The following is a 21,062-nucleotide window of genomic DNA, read 5'->3' as shown; positions in this document are numbered from 1 at the left end:
GAAGCGGATGGCTTGTGGAGGGAGCTAGTCAGCTCAAGGAGGAGTAGTTAGATCTGGAAAGGGAAGTAGTTAACTTGTGGAGGGAGATAGTCAGCTCAGGGAGAGCCTTGTTAGCTCGGGGAGGGAAGCAGTTAACTTGTGGAGGGACATGGCAGTTAGCTCGGGAGGGAGTAAGTTACCTCGGTGAGGTTAGTCAGCTCAGGAAGGGAATAGTCTGTTTGTGGGGGGGGGGAAATCACATCAGGAGAGGGCGTATGCACGCTAAAGAGGGGCTAGGCTGTGGGCAAGGGTTAGGTTTGGGAGAGGAGTTAGGAAAGGGGAGAGGCTGGGGAGAGGGTCAGGCTGGGGACAGAAATCAGGCGAGGGAGGGGAATCAAGCAACGCAGAGAGGTCAGGCCAGAGATAGGGGTCAAGCTAGGTCAAAGTGAGTTTTTGGGTAGGCTAAGAAGATAGTCAGGAATTGGAAGTCTGTATAGGTTCGGTCATTATCAGGGGTAGCCAAATGAGTTTTGGGGGTTTGTTGGAGGAGTAATCATGTCATGGGAGTTGTCAGGTGAGTGAGCTGGGTGTTCGGTTAGGTTGTGATGAGACAGGTCAGGGTGCGTTTTGAGGGGAGGAGGTCGGGTTGTGTTGTGGAGGAGGGAGATTGAGTTGCGCTGTGTTATGTGGGTGCGATCTGGTTGTGTTCTGGTGAGTGAGGAGGGAGTGCATCCAGTTGGGATGTTGGCAGGTAGAGATTCGGGTTGGGTTGACAATGGGGTGCTGCAGTCTGAGGTTGGCAGAATTCAGGTTGAGTTGTGGTAGGTGGAGTTGGGTCATGTATGGGGAATCAGGGTGGTTTGTTGTGGAAGGGGAGGGTACGTTGGGTCTAGTAGCAGAGTAGAAGATTGAGTTGTGCATTAGGATCATAAGGATGTTCCTCATGCAGCTGACTCCATGGAAATTATCAGTCAGTTGAGATATCCAGTTGGGGTTAGCTGAACTATGGAACCTTCTGGAAAAGTTAGTTGGAGAGTTTAGAAGTTTTGCACTGACCACTCTGAATAGTTATCCAAGGCAGGTTAGAAGATAAAAACCTGCTTAAGCTCCTGAGTGACCTCGGAGTTGTCACATTCCCCACCCCTGGATTCACCAGTAATTCCCCAGACTAACACCCCTCCCTATCACAGATTCCTGGTCCTCACAGACTCTCACACACACCCCTTGGTCCCACAGTGCACCAGTACCCTTATCCCATATTCAGCTGGCAGCTTACTCTCCCTGCACCCACTGTCAACAAGTGTAACCCCACCCCCCTATTCCCAAATGCCTGGAGCCTCTCAACATCAACCACCTGAGCATCCTACCACTTCACTCATCTGACACCTGTACCCTTCACCCTCCTGGCAAATTATCTTTTCACCCACCTGGCAGCCTATCCCCTTTACCTAATCAGAAGATTGAGGCAATGAACTGCTGTTTCTTTCTCCACAGAGGTTACCAGAGCTTTCTGTGTTCATTCGGTGTCTGTCTGACTGATTGATTGAACTGTGAGGTTATATCCGGGTTGGCTCACTGACCTGTGAAGGGGAGCCTCATCTGTTGTCGCCGACGGTACAGGTAACAGCAGGAACACAAGAAACAACAAACCAGAATCCCAATGATAACGATGAACAGGAGGACAGCAGAGGCAATTCCAGCAATCGTGGTGGAGCTGATTAAAAACAAAAGCAGCAATTATCCTGTTAAGCACTGACAGTGTATAACTCACAGAACCGAGCATATTATGCTGGGTTTTACACTTTACAAGTTATTTTGTTATTTTCCTAACATACTCTTCTTCAAGCTATATAAGGAGGCTAGCCACCCAAGAGAAAAAAGTAACACAAGAGACAGGACCATGAATAGGCCATTCACCTGTTGAACCTGCTCAATGAGACATGTCCTTTCACCTCACCATCACTTCTTCTTACCCTATAATCCCAGAGTTCCTTTAGTGTCCAAAAGCATACTCTTTAATTTTTTCCAACCACGAGTATTCATAACTCTCCACAGCAACAAATTCTAAAGATTCACAAACCAGAGTGCAGAAATTCCTCTTTTCAGTCCTAACTGATCCCTTATCTTGAAATAAAGCACCTTTCTTCTTGACTCTCCAGCCTTTTAGAAATTACACCATTCAGTATTACACCAGTATGATTTACCTCCCATTGTTCTAAATCAAAGCAAGTACCAGCCTACTGTACTCGAGCACTCCTCATATGGCAGTCCTCTTTCATTCCAGAAATCAATCGAGTGAAATTTTATTGCACCCCACCCTGGGTGAACACGCATTTCAATACATCTCCAGTTCACTTATAGCATGGAGATCTCATGGCTCCGAAAGAGGTAATTCTGTCTTAAAACTTCATTGTGCAATCAGATATATAGAAGAGTTTTCCTATTAATGCCATCCAGCTACAATGCTATTACACTCTTTACATCCCAACATCTCTGTCCAACAGACTTACACTGGATATCTTTTCTTTGGTAAAAGGAGTAATGTTGTACACAGTAGTCCAGTGTGCAATCACTATAACAGCAAGATTTCCTCAATGTTGGACTCCACGCTCCCTACAATAAAGGCCAATATACCATTGGCCTTCCTAATTACTTGCTGTTCCTTTATGCTAATGTTGTGTTTCATGTATAAAACTCACGCAAATCCCTCTGAACACCAACATAAATTACTTTAGAACATAGAACATAGAAGAATACAGCGCAGTACAGGCCCTTGGGCCCTCGATGTTGCGCCGATCCAAGCCCACCTAAACTACACTAACCCACTATCCTCCATATACCTATCCAATGCCCTCTTAAATGCCCATAAAGAGGGAGAGTCCACCACTGTTACTGGCAGGGCATTCCATGAACTAACGACTCGCTGAGTGAAGAACCTACCCCTAACATCAGTCCTATATCTACCCCCCCTTAATTTAAAGCTATGCCCCCTTGTAATACCCGACTCCATACGCGGGAAAAGGTTCATACTGTCTACCCTATCTAACCCCCTAATCATCTTGTCACAATTTAAAATTATTCTGCTTTTCTAATCATCTTACCAAAACGAATATCCTTCCAGTCCACGCATTACACTCGATTTGCCTCCCAAATGCCCATCTATAGATCTTTGCAGATTCATATAACAGCCTAGCACTCAGAAACAAACTTGAGTATGTTATATTTGATTGCTTCATGCGAGTTATTAATATGAGATTATAAATTGCTGAGATTCCAGCACTGATCCTAGTGTTCCCCACCATTAACAATGTGCCAACCTGAAATAACCATGATTATTTCAATTGTTTTCTATTCTTTAGTCAATCCTGTATCTAATTTAAGATATTATCCCCATCTTCAAAAATGCTTATCTTCCGCAAACTATTTTTTGAGCTGTACCTTGTCAAATATCTTCTAAAAATCCAAATATATTACATCCATTGGTTCCCATTTATCTCATGTATTAGTTATATCCGCAAAAAAAATGGATTTTCCTTACATAAATCCACGGCGACGCTCCCTAATCATATGATTTCCTAAGTGCCTTGAAACGGCTTTCTTGATAATAGATTCTAGCATATCCCTGAATGGTAAACCGGTCTATAGTGTTATCCTCTCACTCTCCCCTTTCTTGAATAAGTGTCTTATTTGCTAACTTCCAATCTGCTAGGACCATTCCAGAATCTAGAATTTTTGTAAATCACAATCAGTGCATTCACTATCTCTGTCGCCCACTGTTTTATAGAACCTTGTCGGTCAGTAAATCCAAAGTATTTGTCAGCAAAGTAAGTTCAAGTTTCACCATCTCTGATGTTCAGAGCACTTTGCTCTGCATTTTTTAACTAGATGCTCTGGATAACACAGCTCCAGTTCTCCACCTTCCTATAAACCATAAGAGTGGCTCAGTGATTAGCACTGTTGGCTCACAATGCCAGGGACCTGGGTTCAATTCCAGCCTCGGGCGACTGTCTATGTGGAGTTTGCAATTCTCCCGTGTCTGCGTGGGTTTCCTCTGGGCGTTCCGGTTTCCTCCCACAATCCAAAGATGTGCAGGTCAGGTGAATTAACCATGCTAAATTGCCCGTAGTGTTATGTGCTTTAGTCAGGGGTAAATATAGGGTAAGGCAATAGGTCTGGGTGGGTTACTCTTTGGAGCGTCAGTGTGGACTTGTTGGGCTGAATGGCCCGTTTCCATACTGTAGGGAATATAATCTAATCTAAATAGGAACAGGAATAGACCATTTGTCCCCTCAAGCCAGGCTCCACCATTCAATAGGACCATAGCTGATCCAACATTCCTCATGAGCACTTTCCTGTCATTTCTCCAAACCTTTGACTCCCCTACTGATTAAGAATCAAACTATCACAGCCTTAAATATACACAGTCTGCGGCAATGAGCTCCAAAGACTCTCAACCCTCTGAAGAAATTTTTATTCATTTCAGTCTCAAAGGGTGCATCTTTATTCTGAGACTATGCCCTCTGATCTTCGACTCTCCCATGATGGAAAACATCTTTTCAACATTTACCCCTCAAGTCCTTTAAGAATCCTATCTGTTTCATTGAGATCACCTCTCATTCTTTTAAATTTCAATAAGTACAATCCCAACCGGTTTAACCTTTGCTCATAAAGTAATCTGTCCATATTGAGGATCATCTTAGGAATTTTCTCTGAACCACATTCAATGAAATAATGTGTTTCAATAATAATAATAACATAAATGATAAGGGGACCAAAAGTGCTCACAATACTCCATATGTAGTCTCACTAGAACCTTGTACAGTTGCAGTAAGATTTCTATTCCAACCCCTTGAAATAAGGATGAATATTCCATTAGCATTCCTGCTGCACCTGTGTGTTAGCTTTCTGCATTTCGTGCACAAATACCCCCAAGTTCCTTTGTGTTGCAGCTTTTTGCAATTATTCTCGACTTGAATAATTTTCTGCTATTTTGTTGTCCCTTCTAAAATGAACAACTTCTCATTTTCCCACAATATACAGCATTTGCTTACATTTTTTGCTGGTTTAATCTATTAATATTTCTGTAAACTGTTTGCATCCAGCTTGCATCCTGCCTTTCCACCTACTTTTGTGCTATCTGTAAATTTGGCTACAGTGCATTCATGTTCTTCCTCCCAGTCATTAATGTATATTGTAAACATTTGACAGCACTGATCCCTGCAAAACCCTACTGGTCTCAGGTCACTAACCTGAACTAAAAACCCTTATCCCCACTTGCTGCTTCCTGCCTATGAGCCAATTCATATCCACACCAATATCTACTTCCAACACCATGGGCTGTTAGCTGATGGCTTTTGTGAGGTACCTTGTTGAACGCCTTCTGGAAGTCCAAATACAAGACATCTACTGGTTCCACTCTATCCATTTTGGTTGAGACTTATTCAAAAACTGAAATAAATTAGTCAGACAGGATTGCTGTTTCTCAAAGCCACCTGACTTTGCTTGATTAGATTATGGTTTTCAAAATGTTCTGCTTTTACTTCCTTCATAATTGATTCCAATATTTTTCCAACTATAGATGTTAGGTGTATTGGCCTGTAATTACCCTCTTTTTGCTTTTCTCTCTTTTCGAAAAGGTATCTTAGCAGTTTACCAATCCTCTGGTACTTTTCCAGAATCCAATTATTTTGGAAACTTACACACAATACATCCACTATCTCTATGGTTCAAGCCAGCAGGGCGAGAGGATTTAACTGTCTTTAGCCCCGTTAGTTTGTTTGATACTATTAGTCTTGTGATCGGTATGGTACTTAATTCCTCTCCAGACTCTTGATCATAAATGAGATGAGCGTAGTATTTTGCATAAAAAGGACTGTTGCAAAATATCTGTATAACTTGTCTGCCATTTTCTTGTTCCCCGTAGCAATTACAGCAGTCACAAAAACAGGCAGCATGCCTTTCTGCTCAGCAGTCCTCCATCCCGGGGGTGGACATCTAAGATTCAGAGAGCTACATGCTTGGGTTGGGTAGTGTCACCTTCCACAGTGCTGGGTGAGGACTCACTGTCATCTTCCACAGAGCTGGGAGAGGACTCACTGTCACCTTCCACAGAGCTGGGAGAGGACTCACTGTCACCTTCCACAGCGCAGAGCGAGGACTCACTGTCACCATCCACATAGCTGGGAGAGGACTCACTGTCACCTTCCACAGTGCTGGGTGAGGACTCACTGTCACCTTACACAGTGCTGGGAGAGGACACACTGTCACCTTGGACAGTGCTGGGTGAGGAATCACTGACACCTTCCACAGCGCAGAGAGAGGACACACTGTCACCTTCCACAATGCTGGGAGAGGACACACTATCACATTCCACAGAGCTGGGAGAGGACTCACTGTCACCATCCACAGTGCTGGGAGAGGACTCACTGTCACCTTCCACAGTGCTGGGATGGGACTTACTGTCACCTTACACAGTGCTGGGAGAGGACTCACTGTCACCATCCACAGTGCTGGGTGAGGACTCACTGTCACCTTACACAGTGCTGGGATGGGACTTACTGTCACCTTCCACAGCGCTGGGAGAGGACTCACTGTCACCTTCCACAGCGCTGGGAGAGGACACAATGTCACCTTGGACAGTGCTGGGTGAGCAATCACTGACACCTTCCACAGCGCAGAGAGAGGACACACTGTCACCTTCCACAATGCTGGGAGAGGACACACTATCACCTTCCACAGAGCTGGGAGAGGACTCACTGTCACCTTCCACAGAGCTGGGAGAGGACTCACTGTCACCTTCCACAGCGCAGAGAGAGGACTCACTGTCACCTTCCACAGTGCTGGGTGAGGACTCACTGTCACCTTCCACAGCGCTGGGAGAGGACTCACTGTCATCTTCCACAGCGCTGGGAGCGGACTCACTGTCACCTTCCACAGCGCTGGGAGAGGACACACTGTCACCTTGGACAGTGCTGGGTGAGCAATCACTGACACCTTCCACAGCGCAGAGAGAGGACACACTGTCACCTTCCACAGAGCTGGGAGAGGACACACTATCACCTTCCAAAGTACTGGGAGAGGACTCACTGTCACCTTCCACAGTGATAGGAGAGGACTCACTGTCACCTTCCACAGCGCTGGGTGAGGACTCACTGTCACCTTCCACAGTGCTGGGAGAGGACACACTGTCACCTTCCACAGCGCTGGGAGAGGACACATTGTCACCTTCCACAACGCTGGGAGAGGACTCACTGTCACCTTCCACAACGCAGAGAGAGGACTCACTGTCACCATCCACAGTACTGGGAGAGGACTCACTGTCACCATCCACAGTGCTGGGAGAGGACACACTGTCACCTTCCACAGCGCTGGGAGAGGACACACTGTCACCTTCCACAGCGCTGGGAGAGGACTCACTGTCACCTTCCACAACGCAGAGAGAGGACTCACTGTCACCATCCACAGTGCTGGGAGAGGACACACTGTCACCTTCCACAGCGCTGGGAGAGGACACACTGTCACCATCCACAGTACTGGGAGAGGACTCACTGTCTCCTTCCACAGCACTGGGTGAGCAATCACTGTCACCTTCCACAGCGCAGAGAGAGTACTCACTGTCACCATCCACAGTACTGGGAGAGGACTCACAGTCACCATCCACAGTGCTGGGAGAGGACACACTGTCACCTTCCACAGCGCTGGGAGAGGACACACTGTCACCTTCCACAGCGCTGGGAGAGGACACACTGTCACCTTCCACAGCGCTGGGAGAGGACACACTGTCACCATCCACAGTACTGGGAGAGGACTCACTGTCTCCTTCCACAGTACTGGGAGAGGACTCACTGTCTCCTTCCACAGCGCTGGGAGAGGACTCACTGTCACCTTCTACAGCGCAGAGAGAGGACTCACTGTCACCTTCCACAGCGCAGAGAGAGGACTCACTGTCACCTTCCACAGCGCTGGGAGAGGACTCACTGTCACCTTCCACAGCGCTGGGAGAGGACTCACTGTCACCTTCCACAATGCTGGGAGAGGACTCACTGTCAACTTCCACAATGCTGGGAGAGGACTCACTGTCACCTTCCACAATGCTGGGAGAGGACTCACTGTCACCTTCCACAATGCTGGGAGAGGACTCACTGTCACCTTCCACAGCGCTGGGAGAGGACTCACTGTCACCATCCACAAAGCTGGGAGAGGACTCACTGTCACCTTCCACAGCGCTGGGAGAGGACACACTGTCACCATCCACAGTACTGGGAGAGGACTCACTGTCTCCTTCCACAGTACTGGGAGAGGACTCACTGTCTCCTTCCACAGCGCTGGGAGAGGACTCACTGTCACCTTCTACAGCGCAGAGAGAGGACTCACTGTCACCTTCCACAGCGCAGAGAGAGGACTCACTGTCACCTTCCACAGCGCTGGGAGAGGACTCACTGTCACCTTCCACAGCGCTGGGAGAGGACTCACTGTCACCTTCCACAATGCTGGGAGAGGACTCACTGTCAACTTCCACAATGTTGGGAGAGGACTCACTGTCACCTTCCACAATGCTGGGAGAGGACTCACTGTCACCTTCCACAATGCTGGGAGAGGACTCATTGTCACCTTCCACAGTGCTGGGAGAGGACTCACAGTCACCTTCCACAGCGCAGAGAGAGGACTCACTGTCACCTTCCACAGCGCAAAGAGGACTCACTGTCACCTTCCACTGCGCTGGGAGAGGACTCACTGTCACCTTCCACAGCGCTGGGTGAGCAATCACTGTCACCTTCCACAGCGCTGGGAGAGGACTCACTGTCACCTTCCACAGCGCTGGGTGAGCAATCACTGTCACCTTCCACAGCGCTGGGAGAGGACTCACTGTCACCTTCCACAGCGCTGGGAGAGGACTCACTGTCACCTGCAACACAGCTGGGAGAGGACTCATGGTCACCTTGCACAGCGCTGGGAGAGGACACACTGTCACGTTCCGTAGAGCTGGGAGAGGACTCACTGTCACCTTCCACAGCGCTGGGAGAGGACTCACTGTTACCTTCCGTAGAGCTGGGAGAGGACTCACTGTCACGTTCCACAGCGCAGAGAGAGGACTCACTGTCACCTTCCACAATGCTGGGAGAGGACTCACTGTCACCTTCCACAGTGCTGGGTGAGGACTCACTGTCACCTTCCACAGCGCTGGGAGAGGACTCACTGTCACCTTCCACAGCGCTGGGTGAGCAATCACTGTCACCTTCCACAGCGCTGGGAGAGGACTCACTGTCACCTTCCACAGTGCTGGGAGAGGACTCACTGTCACGTTCCACAGCGCAGAGAGAGGACTCACTGTCACCTTCCACAGCGCTGGGAGAGGACTCACTGTCACCTTCCACAGCGCTGGGAGAGGACTCACTGTCACCTTCCACAGCGCTGGGAGAGGACTCACTGTCACCTTCAACACAGCTGGGAGAGGACTCACTGTCACCTTCAACACAGCTGGGAGAGGACTCACTGTCACCTTGCACAATGCTGGGAGAGGACTCACTATCACCTTCCACAATGCTGGGAGAGGACTCACTGTCACCTTCCACAGCGCAGAGAGAGGACTCACTGTCACCTTCCACAGCGCTGGGAGAGGACTCACTGTCACCTTGCACAGCGCTGGTGGAGGACTCACGGTCACCTTGCACAGCGCTGGGAGAGGACTCACTGTCACCTTCAACACAGCTGGGAGAGGACTCACGGTCACCTTCCACAGCGCTGGGTGAGCAATCACTGTCACCTTCCACAGTGCTGGGAGAGGACTCACTGTCACCTTCAACACAGCTGGGAGAGGACTCACGGTCACCATCCACAGAGCTGGGAGAGGACTCACTGTCACCTTCCACAGTGCTGGGAGAGGACTGACTGTCGCCTTCCACAGCGCTGGGAGCGGACTCACTGTCACCTTCCACAGCACAGAGAGAGGACTCACTGTCACCTTCCGTAGAGCTGGGAGAGGACTCACTGTCACCTTCCACAGCGCTGGGAGAGCACTCACTGTCACCTTCCACAGCGCTGGGTGAGCAATCACTGTCACCTTCCACAGCGCAGAGAGAGGACTCACTGTCACCTTCCACAGTGCTGGGAGAGGACTCACTGTCACCTTGCACAGTGCTGGGAGAGGACTCAATGTCACCTTGCACAGCGCTGGGAGAGGACTCACTGTCACCTTCCACAGCGCTGGGTGAGGACTCACTGTCACCTTCCACAGCGCTGGGTGAGGACTCACTGTCACCTTCCACAGTACTGGGAGTGGACTCACTGTCACCTTCCACAGCGCTGGGAGAGGATTCACTGTCACCTTCCACAGCGCTGGGTGAGGACTCACTGTCACCTTCCACAGCGCTGGGTGAGGACTCACTATCACCTTCCACAGCGCTGGGTGAGGACTCACTGTCACCTTCCACAGTGCTGGGAGAGGACTCACTGTCACCTTCCACAGCGCTGGGAGAGGACTCACTGTCACCTTCCACAGCGCTGGGAGAGGACTCACTGTCACCTTCCCAGGCGCTGGGTGAGGACTCACTGTCACCTTCCACAGCGCTGGGTGAGGACTCACTGTCATCTTCCACAGCGCTGGGAGAGGACTCACTGTCACCTTCCACAGCGCTGGGAGAGGACACACTGTCACCTTGGACAGTGCTGGGTGAGCAATCACTGACACCTTCCACAGCGCAGAGAGAGGATACACTGTCACCTTTCACAAAGCTGGGAGAGGACACACTATCACCTTCCAAAGTACTGGGAGAGGACTCACTGTCACCTTCCACAGCGCTGGGAGAGGACTCACTGTCTCCTTCCACAGCGCTGGGTGAGGACTCACTGTCACGTTCCACAGCGCAGAGAGAGGACTCACTGTCACCTTCCACAGCGCTGGGAGAGGACTCACTGTCACCTTCCACAGCACTGGGTGAGAAATCACTGTCACCTTCCACAGCGCAGAGAGAGGACTCACAGTCACCATCCACAGTACTGGGAGAGGACTCACAGTCACCATCCACAGTGCTGGGAGAGGACACACTGTCACCTTCCACAGCGCTGGGAGAGGACACACTGTCACCTTCCACAGTACTGGGAGAGGACTCACTGTCTCCGTCCACAGCGCTGGGCGAGGACACACTGTCACCATCCACAGTACTGGGAGAGGACTCACTGTCTCCTTCCACAGTACTGGGAGAGGACTCACTGTCTCCTTCCACAGCGCTGGGAGGGGACTCACTGTCACATTCTACAGTGATAGGAGAGGACTCACTGTCACCTTCCACAGCGCTGGGTGAGCAATCACTGTCACCTTCGACAGAGCTGGGTGAGGACTCACTGTCACCTTCTACAGTGATAGGAGAGGACTCACTGTCATCGTCCACAGCGCTAGGAGAGCACACACTGTCATCTTCCACAGCGCAGAGAGAGAACTCACTGTCACCGTCCACAGCGCTGGGAGAGGACTCACTGTCACCTTCCACAGCACTGGGAGAGGACTCACTGTCACCTTCCACAGCGCAGAGAGAGGACTCACTGTCACCTTCCACAATGCTGGGAGAGGACTCACTGTCACCTTCCACAGCGCTGGGAGAGGACTCACTGTCACCTTCCACAGCGCTGGGAGAGGACTCACTGTCACCTTCCACAATGCTGGGAGAGGACTCACTGTCAACTTCCACAGTGCTGGGAGAGGACACACTGTCACCTTCCACAGCGCTGGGAGAGGACACACTGTCACCATCCACAGTACTGGGAGAGGACTCACTGTCTCCTTCCACAGCACTGGGTGAGCAATCACTGTCACCTTCCACAGCGCAGAGAGAGTACTCACTGTCACCATCCACAGTACTGGGAGAGGACTCACAGTCACCATCCACAGTGCTGGGAGAGGACACACTGTCACCTTCCACAGCGCTGGGAGAGGACACACTGTCACCTTCCACAGCGCTGGGAGAGGACACACTGTCACCTTCCACAGCGCTGGGAGAGGACACACTGTCACCATCCACAGTACTGGGAGAGGACACACTGTCACCATCCACAGTACTGGGAGAGGACTCACTGTCTCCTTCCACAGTACTGGGAGAGGACTCACTGTCTCCTTCCACAGCGCTGGGAGAGGACTCACTGTCACCTTCTACAGCGCAGAGAGAGGACTCACTGTCACCTTCCACAGCGCAGAGAGAGAACTCACTGTCACCTTCCACAATGCTGGGAGAGGACTCACTGTCAACTTCCACAATGCTGGGAGAGGACTCACTGTCACCTTCCACAATGCTGGGAGAGGACTCACTGTCACCTTCCACAATGCTGGGAGAGGACTCACTGTCACCTTCCACAGCGCTGGGAGAGGACTCACTGTCACCATCCACAAAGCTGGGAGAGGACTCACTGTCACCTTCCACAATGCTGGGAGAGGACTCACAGTCACCTTCCACAGCGCTGGGTGAGGACTCACTGTCACCTTCCACAGTACTGGGAGTGGACTCACTGTCACCTTCCACAGCGCTGGGAGAGGATTCACTGTCACCTTCCACAGCGCTGGGTGAGGACTCACTGTCACCTTCCACAGCGCTGGGTGAGGACTCACTATCACCTTCCACAGCGCTGGGTGAGGACTCACTGTCACCTTCCACAGTGCTGGGAGAGGACTCACTGTCACCTTCCACAGCGCTGGGAGAGGACTCACTGTCACCTTCCACAGCGCTGGGAGAGGACTCACTGTCACCTTCCCAGGCGCTGGGTGAGGACTCACTGTCACCTTCCACAGCGCTGGGTGAGGACTCACTGTCATCTTCCACAGCGCTGGGAGAGGACTCACTGTCACCTTCCACAGCGCTGGGAGAGGACACACTGTCACCTTGGACAGTGCTGGGTGAGCAATCACTGACACCTTCCACAGCGCAGAGAGAGGATACACTGTCACCTTTCACAAAGCTGGGAGAGGACACACTATCACCTTCCAAAGTACTGGGAGAGGACTCACTGTCACCTTCCACAGCGCTGGGAGAGGACTCACTGTCTCCTTCCACAGCGCTGGGTGAGGACTCACTGTCACGTTCCACAGCGCAGAGAGAGGACTCACTGTCACCTTCCACAGCGCTGGGAGAGGACTCACTGTCTCCTTCCACAGCACTGGGTGAGAAATCACTGTCACCTTCCACAGCGCAGAGAGAGGACTCACAGTCACCATCCACAGTACTGGGAGAGGACTCACAGTCACCATCCACAGTGCTGGGAGAGGACACACTGTCACCTTCCACAGCGCTGGGAGAGGACACACTGTCACCTTCCACAGTACTGGGAGAGGACTCACTGTCTCCTTCCACAGCGCTGGGCGAGGACACACTGTCACCATCCACAGTACTGGGAGAGGACTCACTGTCTCCTTCCACAGTACTGGGAGAGGACTCACTGTCTCCTTCCACAGCGCTGGGAGGGGACTCACTGTCACATTCTACAGTGATAGGAGAGGACTCACTGTCACCTTCCACAGCGCTGGGTGAGCAATCACTGTCACCTTCGACAGAGCTGGGTGAGGACTCACTGTCACCTTCTACAGTGATAGGAGAGGACTCACTGTCATCGTCCACAGCGCTAGGAGAGCACACACTGTCATCTTCCACAGCGCAGAGAGAGAACTCACTGTCACCGTCCACAGCGCTGGGAGAGGACTCACTGTCACCTTCCACAGCACTGGGAGAGGACTCACTGTCACCTTCCACAGCGCAGAGAGAGGACTCACTGTCACCTTCCACAATGCTGGGAGAGGACTCACTGTCACCTTCCACAGCGCTGGGAGAGGACTCACTGTCACCTTCCACAGCGCTGGGAGAGGACTCACTGTCACCTTCCACAATGCTGGGAGAGGACTCACTGTCAACTTCCACAGTGCTGGGAGAGGACACACTGTCACCTTCCACAGCGCTGGGAGAGGACACACTGTCACCTTCCACAGCGCTGGGAGAGGACACACTGTCACCATCCACAGTACTGGGAGAGGACTCACTGTCTCCTTCCACAGCACTGGGTGAGCAATCACTGTCACCTTCCACAGCGCAGAGAGAGTACTCACTGTCACCATCCACAGTACTGGGAGAGGACTCACAGTCACCATCCACAGTGCTGGGAGAGGACACACTGTCACCTTCCACAGCGCTGGGAGAGGACACACTGTCACCTTCCACAGCGCTGGGAGAGGACACACTGTCACCTTCCACAGCGCTGGGAGAGGACACACTGTCACCATCCACAGTACTGGGAGAGGACTCACTGTCTCCTTCCACAGTACTGGGAGAGGACTCACTGTCTCCTTCCACAGCGCTGGGAGAGGACTCACTGTCACCTTCTACAGCGCAGAGAGAGGACTCACTGTCACCTTCCACAGCGCAGAGAGAGAACTCACTGTCACCTTCCACAATGCTGGGAGAGGACTCACTGTCAACTTCCACAATGCTGGGAGAGGACTCACTGTCACCTTCCACAATGCTGGGAGAGGACTCACTGTCACCTTCCACAATGCTGGGAGAGGACTCACTGTCACCTTCCACAGCGCTGGGAGAGGACTCACTGTCACCATCCACAAAGCTGGGAGAGGACTCACTGTCACCTTCCACAATGCTGGGAGAGGACTCACAGTCACCTTCCACAGCGCAGAGAGAGGACTCACTGTCACCTTCCACAGCGCAGAGAGGACTCACTGTCACCTTCCACTGCGCTGGGAGAGGACTCACTGTCACCTTCCACAGCGCTGGGTGAGCAATCACTGTCACCTTCCACAGCGCTGGGAGAGGACTCACTGTCACCTTCCACAGCGCTGGGTGAGCAATCACTGTCACCTTCCACAGCGCTGGGAGAGGACTCACTGTCACCTTCCACAGCGCTGGGTGAGCAATCACTGTCACCTTCCACAGCGCTGGCAGAGGACTCACTGTCACCTTCCACAGAGCTGGGAGAGGACTCACTGTCACCTTCCACAGCGCTGGGAGAGGACTCACTGTCACCATCCACAAAGCTGGGAGAGGACTCACTGTCACCTTCCACTGCGCTGGGAGAGGACTCACTGTCACCTTCCACAGCGCTGGGTGAGCAATCACTGTCACCTTCCACAGCGCTGGGAGAGGACTCACTGTCACCTTCCACAGCGCTGGGAGAGGACTCACTGTCACCTGCAACACAGCTGGGAGAGGACTCATGGTCACCTTGCACAGAGCTGGGAGAGGACTCACTGTCACGTTCCGTAGAGCTGGGAGAGGACTCACTGTCACCTTCCACAGCGCTGGGAGAGGACTCACTGTTACCTTCCGTAGAGCTGGGAGAGGACTCACTGTCACCTTCCACAGCGCAGAGAGAGGACTCACTGTCACCTTCCACAATGCTGGGAGAGGACTCACTGTCACCTTCCACAGTGCTGGGTGAGGACTCACTGTCACCTTCCACAGCGCTGGGAGAGGACTCACTGTCACCTTCCACAGCGCTGGGTGAGCAATCACTGTCACCTTCCACAGTGCTGGGAGAGGACTCACTGTCACGTTCCACAGCGCAGAGAGAGGACTCACTGTCACCTTCCACAGCGCTGGGAGAGGACTCACTGTCACCTTCCACAGCGCTGGGAGAGGACTCACTGTCACCTTCAACACAGCTGGGAGAGGACTCACTGTCACCTTGCACAATGCTGGGAGAGGACTCACTATCACCTTCCACAGCGCAGAGAGAGGACTCACTGTCACCTTCCACAGAGCTGGGAGAGGACTCACTGTCACCTTCCACAGTGCTGGGAGAGGACTCACTGTCACCTTCCACAGCGCAGAGAGAGGACTCACTGTCACCTTCCACAGAGCTGGGAGAGGACTCACTGTCACCTTCCACAGCGCTGGTGGAGGACTCACGGTCACCTTGCACAGCGCTGGGAGAGGACTCACTGTCACCTTCAACACAGCTGGGAGAGGACTCACGGTCACCATCCACAGAGCTGGGAGAGGACTCACTGTCACCTTCCACAGTGCTGGGAGAGGACTCACTGTCGCCTTCCACAGCGCTGGGAGCGGACTCACTGTCACCTTCCACAGCACAGAGAGAGGACTCACTGTCACCTTCCGTAGAGCTGGGAGAGGACTCACTGTCACCTTCCACAGCGCTGGGAGAGCACTCACTGTCACCTTCCACAGCGCTGGGTGAGCAATCACTGTCACCTTCCACAGCGCAGAGAGAGGACTCACTGTCACCTTCCACAGTGCTGGGAGAGGACTCACTGTCACCTTGCACAGTGCTGGGAGAGGACTCAATGTCACCTTGCACAGCGCTGGGAGAGGACTCACTGTCACCTTCCACAGCGCTGGGTGAGGACTCACTGTCACCTTCCACAGCGCTGGGTGAGGACTCACTGTCACCTTCTACAGTACTGGGAGTGGACTCACTGTCACCTTCCACAGCGCTGGGAGAGGATTCACTGTCACCTTCCACAGCGCTGGGTGAGGACTCACTGTCACCTTCCACAGCGCTGGGTGAGGACTCACTATCACCTTCCACAGCGCTGGGTGAGTACTCACTGTCACCTTCCACAGTGCTGGGAGAGGACTCACTGTCACCTTCCACAGCGCTGGGAGAGGACTCACTGTCACCTTCCACAGCGCTGGGAGAGGACTCACTGTCACCTTCCCAGGCGCTGGGTGAGGACTCACTGTCACCTTCCACAGCGCTGGGTGAGGACTCACTGTCATCTTCCACAGCGCTGGGAGAGGACACACTGTCACCTTGGACAGTGCTGGGTGAGCAATCACTGACACCTTCCACAGCGCAGAGAGAGGATACACTGTCATCTTCCACAAAGCTGGGAGAGGACACACTATCATCTTCCAAAGTACTGGGAGAGGACTCACTGTCACCTTCCACAGCGCTGGGAGAGGACTCACTGTCTCCTTCCACAGCGCTGGGTGAGGACTCACTGTCACGTTCCACAGCGCAGAGAGAGGACTCACTGTCACCTTCCACAGCGCTGGGAGAGGACTCACTGTCACCTTCCACAGTGCTGGGAGAGGACACACTGTCACCTTCCAAAACGCAGAGAGAGGACTCACTGTCACCATCCACAATACTGGGAGAGGACTCACTGTCTCCTTCCACAGCACTGGGTGAGCAATCACTGTCACCTTCCACAGCGCAGAGAGAGGACTCACAGTCACCATCCACAGTACTGGGAGAGGACTCACAGTCACCATCCACAGTGCTGGGAGAGGACACACTGTCACCTTCCACAGCGCTGGGAGAGGACACACTGTCACCTTCCACAGTACTGGGAGAGGACTCACTGTCTCCTTCCACAGTACTGGGAGAGGACTCACTGTCTCCTTCCACAGCGCTGGGCGAGGACACACTGTCACCATCCACAGTACTGGGAGAGGACTCACTGTCTCCTTCCACAGTACTGGGAGAGGACTCACTGTCTCCTTCCACAGCGCTGGGAGAGGACTCACTGTCACATTCTACAGTGATAGGAGAGGACTCACTGTCACCTTCCACAGCGCTGGGTGAGCAATCACTGTCACCTTCGACAGAGCTGGGTGAGGACTCACTGTCACCTTCTACAGTGATAGGAGAGGACTCACTGTCACCGTCCACAGCGCTAGGAGAGCACACACTGTCATCTTCCACAGCGCAGAGAGAGAACTCACTGTCACCTTCCACAATGCTGGGAGAGGACTCACTGTCACCTTCCACAGCGCTGGGAGAGGACTCACTGTCACCTTCCACAGCGCTGGGAGAGGACTCACTGTCACCTTGCACAGTGCTGGGAGAGGACTCACTGTCATCTTCCACAGCGCTGGGAGAGGACTCACTGTCACCTTCCACAGCGCTGGGTGAGGACTCACTGTCACCTTCCACAGAGCTGGGAGAGGACTCACTGTCACCTTCCACAGTGCTGGGTGAGGACTCACTGTCACCTTCCACAGTACTGGGAGAGGACTCACTGTCACCTTCCACAGCGCTGGGAGAGGACTCACTGTCACCTTCCACAGTGCTGGGTGAGGACTCACTGTCACCTTCCACAGCGCTGGGTGAGGACTCACTGTCACCTTCCACAGCGCTGGGTGAGGACTCACTGTCACCTTCCACAGTGCTGGGAGAGGACTCACTGTCACCTTCCACAGCGCTGGGTGAGGACTCTCTATCACCTTCCACAGCGCTGGGTGAGGACTCACTGTCACCTTCCACAGTGCTGGGAGAGGACTCACTGTCACCTTCCACAGCGCTGGGTGAGGACTCACTGTCACCTTCCACAGTGCTGGGAGAGGACACACTGTCACCTTGGACAGTGCTGGGTGAGCAATCACTGACACCTTCCACAGCGCAGAGAGAGGACACACTGTCACCTTCCACAAAGCTGGGAGAGGACACACTATCACCTTCCAAAGTACTAGGAGAGGACTCACTGTCACCTTCCACAGAGCTGGGAGAGGACTCACTGTCACCTTCCACAGCGCTGGGTGAGGACTCACTGTCACCTACCACAGCGCTGGGTGAGCAATCACTGTCACCTTCCACAGCGCAGAGAGAGGACTCACTGTCACCTTCCACAGTGCTGGGAGAGGACTCACTGTCACCTTGCACAGTGCTGGGAGAGGACTCACTGTCATCTTCCACAGCGCTGGGAGAGGAGTCACTGTCACCTTCCACAGCGCTGGGTGAGGACTCACTGTCACCTTCCACAGCGCTGGGTGTGGACTCACTGTCACCTTCCACAGCGCTGGGTGAGAACTCACTGTCACCTTCCACAGTACTGGGAGTGGACTCACTGTCACCTTCCACAGCGCTGGGAGAGGACTCACTGTCACCTTCCACAGCGCTGGGTGAGGACTCACTGTCACCTTCCACAGCGCTGGGAGAGGACACACTGTCACCTTGGACAGTGCTGGGTGAGCAATCACTGACACCTTCCACAGCGCAGAGAGAGGACACAATATCACCTTCCAAAGTACTGGGAGAGGACTCACTGTCACCTTCCACAGTGCTGGGAGAGGACACACTGTCACCATCCACAGTACTGGGAGAGGACTCACTGTCTCCTTCCACAGTACTGGGAGAGGACTCACTGTCTCCTTCCACAGTACTGGGAGAGGACTCACTGTCTCCTTCCACAGCGCTGGGAGAGGACTCACTGTCACCTTCTACAGTGATAGGAGAGGACTCACTGTCACCTTCCACAGCGCTGGGTGAGCAATCACTGTCACCTTCCACAGAGCTGGGTGAGGACTCACTGTCACCTTCCACAGCGCTGGGTGAGGACTCACTGTCACCGTCCACAGTGCTGGGAGAGCACACACTGTCATCTTCCACAGTGCTGGGAGAGGACTCACTGTCACCTTCCACAGCGCAGAGAGAGAACTCACTGTCACCGTCCACAGTGCTGGGAGTGGACTCACTGTCACCTTCCACAGCGCAGAGAGAGAACTCACTGTCACCGTCCACAGTGCTGGGAGTGGACTCACTGTCACCTTCCACAGCGCTGGGAGAGGACTCACTGTCACCTTCCACAGCGCTGGGAGAGGACTCACTGTCACCTTCCACAGTGCTGAGAGAGGACTCACTGTCACCTTCCACAATGCTGGGAGAGGACTCACTGTCACCTTCCACAGCGCTGGGAGTGGACTCACTGTCACCTTCCACAATGCTGGGAGAAGTCTCACTGTCACCTTCCACAGCGCTGGGTGAGGACTCACTGTCACCGTCCACGGTGCTGGGAGAGGACTCACTGTCACCTTCCACAGCGCTGGGAGATGACTCACTGTCACCTTCCACAGCGCTGGGTGAGCAATCACTGTCACCTTCCACAGTGGTGGGAGAGGACTCACTGTCACCTTCCACAGCGCTGGGAGAGGACTCACTGTCACCTTCCACAATGCTGGGAGAGGACTCACTGTCACCTTCCACAGCGCTGGGAGTGGACTCACTGTCACCTTCCACAGCGCTGGGAGAGGACTCACTGTCACCTTCCACAGCGCAGAGAGAGGACTCACTGTCACCTTCCACAGCGCTGGGAGAGGACTCACTGTCACCTTCCACAGCGCTGGGAGAGGACTCACTGTCACCTTCCACAGCGCTGGGAGAGGACTCACTGTCACCTTCCACAGCGCTGGGAGAGGACTCACTGTCACCTTCCACAATGCTGGGAGAGGACTCACTGTCACCTTCCACAGCGCTGGGAGAGGACTCACTGTCACCTTCCACAGCGCTGGGAGAGGACTCACTGTCACCTTCCACAGCGCTGGGTGAGCAATCACTGTCACCTTCCACAGTGCTGGGAGAGGACTCACTGTCACCTTCCACAGCGCCGGGAGAGGACTCACTGTCACCTTCCACAATGCTGGGAGAGGACTCACTGTCACCTTCCACAGCGCTGGGAGTGGACTCACTGTCACCTTCCACAGCGCTGGGAGAGGACTCACTGTCACCTTCCACAGCGCAGAGAGAGGACTCACTGTCACCTTCCACAGCGCAGAGAGAGGACTCACTGTCACCTTCCACAGCGCTGGGAGAGGACTCACTGTCACCTTCCACAGCGCTGGGAGAGGACTCACTGTCACCTTCCTCAATGCTGGGAGAGGACTCACTGTCAACTTCCACAGTGCTGGGAGAGGACTCACTGTCATCTTCCACAATGCTGGGAGAGGACTCACTGTCACCTTCCACAATGCTGGGAGAGGACTCACTGTCACCTTCCACAGCGCTGGGAGAGGACTCACTGTCACCATCCACAAAGCTGGGAGAGGACTCACTGTCACCTTCCACAATGCTGGGAGAGGACTCACAGTCACCTTCCACAGCGCAGCGAGAGGACTCACTGTCACCTTCCACAGCGCAGAGAGGAATCACTGTCACCTTGCACAGCGCTGGTGGAGGACTCACTGTCACCTTCCACTGCGCTGGGAGAGGACTCACTGTCACCTTCCACAGCGCTGGGAGAGGACTCACTGTCACCTTCCACAGCGCTGGGTGAGCAATCACTGTCACCTTCCACAGCGCTGGCAGAGGACTCACTGTCACCTTCCACAGAGCTGGGAGAGGACACACTGTCACGTTCC

The 21,062-nt window shown here is 53.2% G+C and overlaps 1 protein-coding gene across 1 annotated transcript in view; it reads right to left on the bottom strand.

Moving 5' to 3' along the window:
- The window catches only part of shisa4 (shisa family member 4), a 97,646-nt gene that overhangs the window by 38,919 nt on the left and 37,665 nt on the right, over positions 1 to 21,062 (bottom strand). Inside the window, exon 3 of the mRNA XM_087973784.1 lies at positions 1,560 to 1,693. Coding sequence (XP_087829910.1) covers positions 1,560 to 1,693 — 134 coding nt within the window. The remainder of the gene's footprint in view (positions 1 to 1,559; positions 1,694 to 21,062) is intronic.

Source organism: Chiloscyllium plagiosum, unplaced genomic scaffold, assembly GCF_037043375.1.
Source record: "Chiloscyllium plagiosum isolate Xiang-an unplaced genomic scaffold, Cpla_swu_hap1 HiC_scaffold_26, whole genome shotgun sequence".
NCBI classification, from domain to species: domain Eukaryota; kingdom Metazoa; phylum Chordata; class Chondrichthyes; order Orectolobiformes; family Hemiscylliidae; genus Chiloscyllium; species Chiloscyllium plagiosum.
This window is presented reverse-complemented; position numbering and strand designations above follow the sequence as displayed.